The following is a 7626-nucleotide window of genomic DNA, read 5'->3' as shown; positions in this document are numbered from 1 at the left end:
GATGTCTCACTACCTGAGCTAGGGTGCCCCAGAACACTTAGACTGGGGACCAAGGAATCAGGAGTCTAGGTTCCAGGCCACTCGGGGTTGGGGGGGGGGGGTAGGCACAGCAGTGATAAACAGGAAAGAATCGCCCTTCAAAGTAACTGACGTGACATGGAAAGCTTCGCCTGAAGCCAGGCTGACCCGCGGTGGCACCGACCTTCCAGCCTCAGCACCCTGCATCATGCTGCCCACCCACCCCCAGCTGGAGGGCCTTGTGCATCCGAGGGGTGAGTCTACCTGGCCCACTCCCCCTCCCGGTAAAGGCTGAGCTCACGGGAGACCTGTGCTACCTGAGCGCCTGCTCTTCCAGTGGAAGGGAGTGGCCAGTAACGGTTCTGGAGGAGGGACAAGGCCAAGTTCAAATTCCACCTGCCGCCACTTACATGCTCTGTGGCCTTAGCCTACTTGCTGGACTTCTCTGAGCTTCGGTCCCCTCTCACGTGAAACTGAGGTGTCCCATGTTAGCTTGCAGGGCTGCAGGGAGGGCCACCCGTGCGGATGGGGTGGGTCCTCAGGAGATGTCGGCAGGGACATTTACGCCTGGCTATAAGTGGCCCCTGCTCACCCACAGCCTCCTGGTGCCGGGAGGTGGTGGCCTGGGGACTTATCTGCACCACTTGCACCCTCTGTTGCTGGAGTCCCGGACACTCTGCCTGGGGACCTGAGGCCTACTGTGCCACCCACGGGACCTGGCCAAAGTCAGTGGACTCTTGGAGGCATGCAGTGCTGGACCTGGCCACCAGGGGGCAGCAAGGCTTCTGTGAGTTCCGCAGCTGGGTGTGAAGGTGAGGCTGGGGGTGGGCATCCTGGTACTTCCAGCCCCAGAGTGGGATTTAACTTTGTTGTTGTTCAGTCACTAAGTTGTATCCAACTCTTTGCAACCCCACCGACTGCAGCACACCAGTCTTCCCTGTTCTTCACCATCTCCCAGAATTTGCTCAAACTCATGTCCATTGAATCGGTGATGCCATCCAACCATCTCATCCTCCGTCGTCCCTTTCTCTTCTTGCCCTCAATCTTCCCCAGCATCAGTGTCTTTTCCAATGAGTCAACTCTTCCCATCAGGTGGCCGAAGTTTTGGAGCTTCAGCATCAGTCCTTCAGTGAATGTTCCGGGTTGATTTCTTTAGGATGGACTGGTTTGATCTCCTTGCAGTCCAAGGGGCTCAGGTCTAACTCAGGGAGCCCAGAGATAGGCTCTTCAGCATTCCCAGAGGGTGAGCGTGGGAGGGAATTCCAGGCTGGGCCTCAGCTCGCCCCTGACTCAATCGGCACGTGTCCCAGGCGCCCACTACGGGCTGCACTGGTGACTGTTCCCCACGTGGGATGGGAGAGCTGGCCAGGCTCAAATTCCAGTCTCTCCAGACTGCAAGCCACGCCGGATGGTGTTTATTTGCTAGTGACTGCTTGAAGGATGGTTCATTTCACCAGGGCTAGGAAAACAAGGGCTTGCGGGGTGCCGCTGGGTCTGGGTTTCCCAGAGCTGCTGGCAACTGGGTTCGGCTCCTCCTGCGGTCCCCGGCCAGCCCTGGGCATGGCTTCCTGCCATCCTTCCAGGCCAGCAGCCCCCCACCCCACCCCGGGGTAGCCTCCTTCTCGGCCCACCACCCGCAGCCACTGCACGACCGATTCCTTCCAGCCTGGCCTGGGGGCTCCTCTCCAGATCCGTGTCCGGCCCCGGGCAGCCTCAGCGCTCCCTCCCCAGCGCAGGTTGCCCCCCACTCCTCTCTGAGTCAGCTCCTGGGACCCTTCTGCCTTTCTTCAGAATTCTCACCCCCAGGGTTTCTGACAGCCAGACTGAGCCCAGGCCGGTTCCCAGTGCCCTTGGAGCATGGGGCAGGCCATCTAGAGTGCCAGTGCTGCCCTCCAGCCTCGCCCCTTCCCTTCCCAGGCTCCCTCGTAATCTTTCTTTGCTCCAGACGGTATCACTGCTCAGGCTCATCCTCCTGGGCCTCCAGTCTCCCCCTCCCCCTCCTCCCCCTCCCTCCTCCCACCACCCGCTGCCTCGCAGCACGTACTGATCTCAGGCTCAGTGCTGCTGGAAGAATCGTCAGGCAAACAACTAAGAGGGAGCTGCAGGCACCCCCGGAAAAAGCCACACGGTGACCCAGGACCCAGGAGCATGCAGCTGGCAGGAGGAGAGACAGGTGAGGCGCCTCAGACCCAGGGTGGGCAGGGAGAGTGAGGTGGCAAGGCCAGCAAAGAATCCGGAGGTGCGGTGGGAATGGGGAGCTTGAAGGGGAAAAAATCAAAAGCTGGAAGGTGAGACCTAACATCCGAAAGTGTAGACTAGGGGGGGAGTGACCAGAGCATGTGTGTGGTCCTCATCCCAGACCGTCCACCAGCCAGATGTGTGTGACGGCAGGCAGGTCACACCTGAGCCCTCTGGACCTAGTCTCCCCATCTGAAAACCAGGGCCTTTCCAGCTCCAGTGGTACTAGGAGACAGAGAGAGAGAGATGCTCTTTGGAGTAGAAAGGAGAGAACTTGGTCGCATCTCTCCTTGAAGAGGAGGCAGCTGTTTGCTACAGCAGCGGGGTTGCCGTGAGTCACGGTGGGTCCAGGCCTGTCGCCCAGGATGCCTTAAGGACACAGCGCTCAAGCCCCAGTTCAGACGGTCTGACTCAGGCTGCCTGGGAACAAGGTGATTCAGACATGATCACTAAGATGGCGAGAAAGGCCACCAAGTACTTCTGCCCATTGATAGGGGAGCCAGACCCCTGAGCGGGTGGGCTGGGGTGGAGCAGACGTGGCCATCGGGACTGCGTTTGGCTGGACCTGACTAGGGACTCTGTACAGAGCCAAAATGAGTAAAGACCTCAGGGCCAAGGTCAGGGTGGGGCTGCTCCAGGCCAGGCTGGAAAGAGACCAACAGTTCTAACCTGCCATTCCACACTTCCTAGCTGGCCAGCTACGGGTGACCCTGCTGCCCACACCCAACGGCAGTGGGCTGAGCCAGGAGTTTGAAGGCCGTTGGCCCGAGAGCCCCGCGATGTCCCCATGTGTGGCTGGGGTCATCCCTGTCATCTACTACAGCGTCCTCCTGGGCCTGGGGCTGCCTGGTGAGTGGGGAGTGGGGTCTGGGGTCCAGGGCTGGGCCAGAAATTGGGGTGCTCCTTCGATGGGTGCCAATCCTCTGTGCTGACCCCTGAGACCCAGGGTCATAGATTCCTTCCCCTTGCCTTGTGGGGGTGCTCTGGACCACTGCAGAGCCAAGCATAGTGGGGAGTAAAAGTGAGGGTGCTCAGTGGCCCACCAAGCTCCTTTGTCCATGAGATCTTCCAGGAAAGAATCCTGGAGTGGGTTGCCATTTCCTCCTCCAGGGGATCTTCCTGACCAAGGGATCGAACACACAACTCCTGGATCTCCGGCATTGCAAGCAGATTCTTTACCGCTGAGCCATTGCAGAAGCTTGGCGTGCTCAATAGCTAAACCCGAGTTTTCACTAGAGCAGACAGCCCCCTTCTTCCCCTAGAAATGGGCATCTCCTAGAATAAGTTCATGCAGAACGGCCCAGAGCCTCACACTGAGAGCTTCTTGCACCATGCGCTGCCTTCAGAGAGCAGAGCAGGGGTGTGGTGGGATGCAGGAGACGACGGTGGAATTAGAGAATGGCTCCTCCCTGCCTGTCGTCTGGTAAGGCAGTGGCCTGTGGTGCCATGGCTGGACAAGGCAAGGCTGATCTGGTTAACCTTCCCAACAAAGGGAGCTTTAGGAAGGTTCCGGAAAGAGGAAAAGAGAAGCAAGAAGCAGCAAGTGGGGAGGGATAATGAGAAAGCAAATCCAGGCAGCCCTTACTAACCTCTGACCTCTCCCCTCCCTGACCTCGGTGACCATCAGTCAATCTCCTGACCACAGTGGCCCTGGCCCGCCTCGCCGCCAGGACCCGGAAGCCCTCCTACTACTACCTTCTGGCACTCACGGCCTCGGACATCGTCACGCAGGTGGTCATCGTGTTCGTGGGCTTCCTGCTGCAGGGAGCCGTGCTGGCCCGCGAGGTGCCCCAGGCCGTGGTACGCACAGCTAACGTCCTGGAGTTCGCTGCCAACCACGCCTCGGTCTGGATCGCCGTGCTGCTCACGGTGGACAGGTACAGCGCCCTGTGCCACCCCCTGCGCCACCGGGCCACCTCGTCCCCAGGCCGGGCCCGCCGGGCCGTCGCCGCTGTCCTTGGGGCTGCCCTGCTCACTGGCATCCCCTTCTACTGGTGGCTGGACGTGTGGAGGGACGTGGACCCGCACAGCACGCTGGACGAGGTGCTCAAGTGGGCTCACTGCCTCATTGTCTATTTCATCCCCTGTGGCGTTTTCCTGGTGGCCAACCTGGCCATCGTCCGCCGGCTGCGGCGGAGGGGCCGGAGCGGGCCACGGCCCCAGGTGGGCAAGAGCACGGCCATCCTCCTGGGCGTGACCACACTCTTCGCCCTCCTCTGGGCACCCCGCACCTTCGTCATGCTCTATCACCTGTACGTGGCCCCCGTCTATCATGACTGGAGGGTCCACCTGGCCCTGGACGTGGCCAACATGGTGGCCATGCTCAACACCGCCGTCAACTTCGGCCTCTACTGTTTCGTCAGCAAGACGTTCCGGGCCACTGTCCGAGAGGTCTTCCGGGACGCCCACCTGCCCTGCCCCCTGGGGTCACAGTCGACGGGCATGGTGGCAGAGCCTATGCTGAAGCCTCCGGGACGCCCCAAGGGGGCAGAGTTGTAGAAAGGAGCCCACGCAGGGAGCTTGGGATGGCTCACGCTCAGATTACTGGGGTCTCTGTGGTTGTGCCCACAAACCTTATCGACACCCTCCATGGCAACCTGGGGGTGAGGAGAGAGAGTTCTTGCTTCAGGCGTGGCTCCCCAGGAAGCCAAATTAATGCTGGTGGGCTGAATGAATGAGTAGATGGATGGATGGATGAATATGAATTGTTCTATCCCGCCCCTTCCTGGAGCCCACCTCTCATTCTCTGCGTCAATTGCTTCTCTGGCTTCTGCTGGCAATACCAGGGAGAGAGAGATGTCCCAGGATTCCAGGCCTTTCCTGGGCTGGGGGAACCATGTGGGGGGCTGACCAATGAGAGAGAGCTGTCTGGGAAAGTGGTCTTAAGCAGACTCAACGTCCCAGCTCTGGGGCGACATAAAGACCTTGGGGTCTTGAGTGTCCTGGACTGATTTTGATTGACTCCCTGCCCTGGAGCCAGAACAGGTTCAGGGGCCCCAGAGAGCCCGCGGCTGCAGTCTTCATGGTTGCTGAGGAACAGGACTAAGCAACAAAAGGCCCTCTGAGCACAGAGGCCAGGAGAGGGGAGAGGTGGCCCCCGCCACGCTGCTGACCTCTGCACTTGGGGAAGAAGATTCTTTCTCCACCAAGGGGAGGAAGGGAGATGGCTCCGCTGACGTGAGGCCCAGGGGGGCTCTGCTCGGCCTTCCCAGACTCTCTCCTTTCGGTGGTGCCAGCCTGGAAAGGCAGCTGGGAGAAACAGCAGACGGACCTCCCACCTGCTCCAGGCATCGGGTAAACACATTAGCAGTCTGCTTTCTGCTTCTTGATCAGGCTGAACTGACCTTTCCCCTGAATGGGAGGTCCAGGCGGGCCCTCACCAGCACCCAACCCTTAGTGGGATCACAGAAGTGAAGAAGGCAGATGTGCGCGGGGCAAACATTCAGTGCAAAATAAATGCACTTGGCCTTCTCCCTTCCCTCCCTACTTCCCTCCCCACAGCAGGAATGTCCAGGAAGGCACTTTCAGTTGCACCCATAAGGAAGAAAAGACAGGTCCCCAATCCTTTATCCACAGTTCTAGAATCCAAAAAGCTCTGAAAACCAAGACCGTGTCCTGAGTTTGCCACAAACACATCGAGTGACGAAACCTGACCGGAACAGGTGCAGGTTCAGGTATGTCTTGGTGCCGGGAGCTGCACAGACTGCATTTCAGACTCAGCGGGTTTAATTCTGGGCGGACGCCCCACACCCTGCTAGACTGGAGATCTGTTACTTTGTCTAAGCCACACATTACCTTCCTCTATTCTGAAGAATTCTGAGATACCTCTGGTCCCAAGAGTTGAGAGAGAGGACAGAGGACCTCTCAGCAAAGTCTCAGCCTGCCCTGAGTCGGTCGGGGGCATGGCGGATTCCCCCATCGTTACTGAACCAAATGCGGGTCCACTCTCCCCAGCACAGTACAGCCAATCCACTGACTCCGGGTTGTGGTGAAGGAAAGCGCGGTGTTTATTGCAGGTGCCAAGATAGGAGTCCAGGCAGCTAATGCTCAGAAGGCTGCAACCCCTGATGGCTTTTAGGGAAAGTGTTTTGCTTTTTTTTAACATAATCTTATTTATTTATTTATTTATTTTTGGCGTGCTGGGTCTCTGGCTGTTGATGCGTGGGTTTTTTTCTCCAGTTGCAGGGAGCGGGGGCTACTCTCTAGTTGCAATACGTGGGCTTCTCATTGCGGGGGCTTCTCTTATTGTGGAGTACAGTTTCTAGCACAGGTTCAATAGTTGTGGGGTATGGGCTTAGTTGCTCCACGGCATATAGGATGTTTCTGGACCAAGGGTCGAACCTGTGTCTCCTCCCATGGCAGGCAGATTCTTTGCTACTGAGCCACCAGGGAAAGCCCTGGGGAAAGGCTTTTAGACAGAGTGAGGGAGACGGTTGCAGGGTGGGTGATCAGCTCATGGACACTCTTCTGATTGGTGGGTAGTGAGGTAGTCAGGAGTCAACATCATCAACCTTCCTGTTTGCAACCCATCTGGTGTCTACGTGCCCGCGGACCGCACACAGTTAACGTCTTCCACCTGGCGGGGGTTTCAGTAGCTGCAGAAATAGCTCAAAGGACTTTGCACAGAATATTACCTATAGCTCTTGAAGAGGAATTGAAGTCTTTGACTTGGTTTAATGACTAAACTATTACGATTTTATCTTGTTTGACTGTTTTCCTTTCGTCCAACAAATGTATTTCCATGTAATTTAACATACCAAATGAGGAGTTCGGGCTTTTAGAGCACTAGGTGCCTGGACTTGTCGCTTGGCACCCTGCAATAAACGCTGCCCTTTCCTTCACCACGACCTGGTGTCAGTAGATTGGCTTTGCGTGCAGGCGAACAGGACCCAGTTCTTGTTCATTCACACTGTATGCACAAAGACGCGTCCGTGGGAAGAGCTGATGAACCAGAGCTTCATTCCTTGCTTAAGGAGGAAGGGGGTGCAAGTGCAGGTTCCCCAAGAAGGGACACAAAACATGATGCTTCCTCCAGCCCATCCAGGGGCCAAGTCCACCCTACAGAGCGAAGTGCTGGGAAGAAGGGCATCTTTTGATGCAGAATCAAATGAAACATTGTGAGGGAGAGACCCCCCCTTCCCACTTTTTAGGGAACCTGCAGGGTCCTGCAGGAGAGCAGTCCAGTATCAGGGGAGACCCTGGCCGTGGAAGGCAGCTGCAGTGGGGTAAGAGAAGAAGCCTCTTTCAACTGGCTGGTGGGCTGTCCTCAAGGAGACAGAAAAGGACTTTGCTGATGGTCCAGTGGTTAAGAATTCATCTGCCAATGCAAAGGACATGGGTTTGATCCCTGGTCTGGGAACTGAGGGGCTT

General features: G+C 57.6%; 1 protein-coding gene across 1 annotated transcript; it reads left to right on the top strand.

The window, feature by feature from the left end:
- The first annotated feature begins 226 nt into the window (after positions 1 to 226).
- On the top strand, positions 227 to 4755 carry GPR142 (G protein-coupled receptor 142). The gene is made up of 5 exons (XM_061140793.1): positions 227 to 272; positions 617 to 822; positions 2056 to 2191; positions 2947 to 3105; positions 3884 to 4755. The coding sequence occupies exons 1-5, from the start codon at positions 227 to 229 to the stop codon at positions 4753 to 4755; spliced, it is 1419 nt and encodes a 472-aa protein (XP_060996776.1).
- Positions 4756 to 7626: the final 2871 nt, after the last annotated feature.

Source organism: Dama dama, chromosome 5, assembly GCF_033118175.1.
Source record: "Dama dama isolate Ldn47 chromosome 5, ASM3311817v1, whole genome shotgun sequence".
NCBI classification, from domain to species: domain Eukaryota; kingdom Metazoa; phylum Chordata; class Mammalia; order Artiodactyla; family Cervidae; genus Dama; species Dama dama.
Note: the sequence above shows the minus strand (reverse complement) of the source record. Positions and strands in the feature narration are given on the sequence as shown.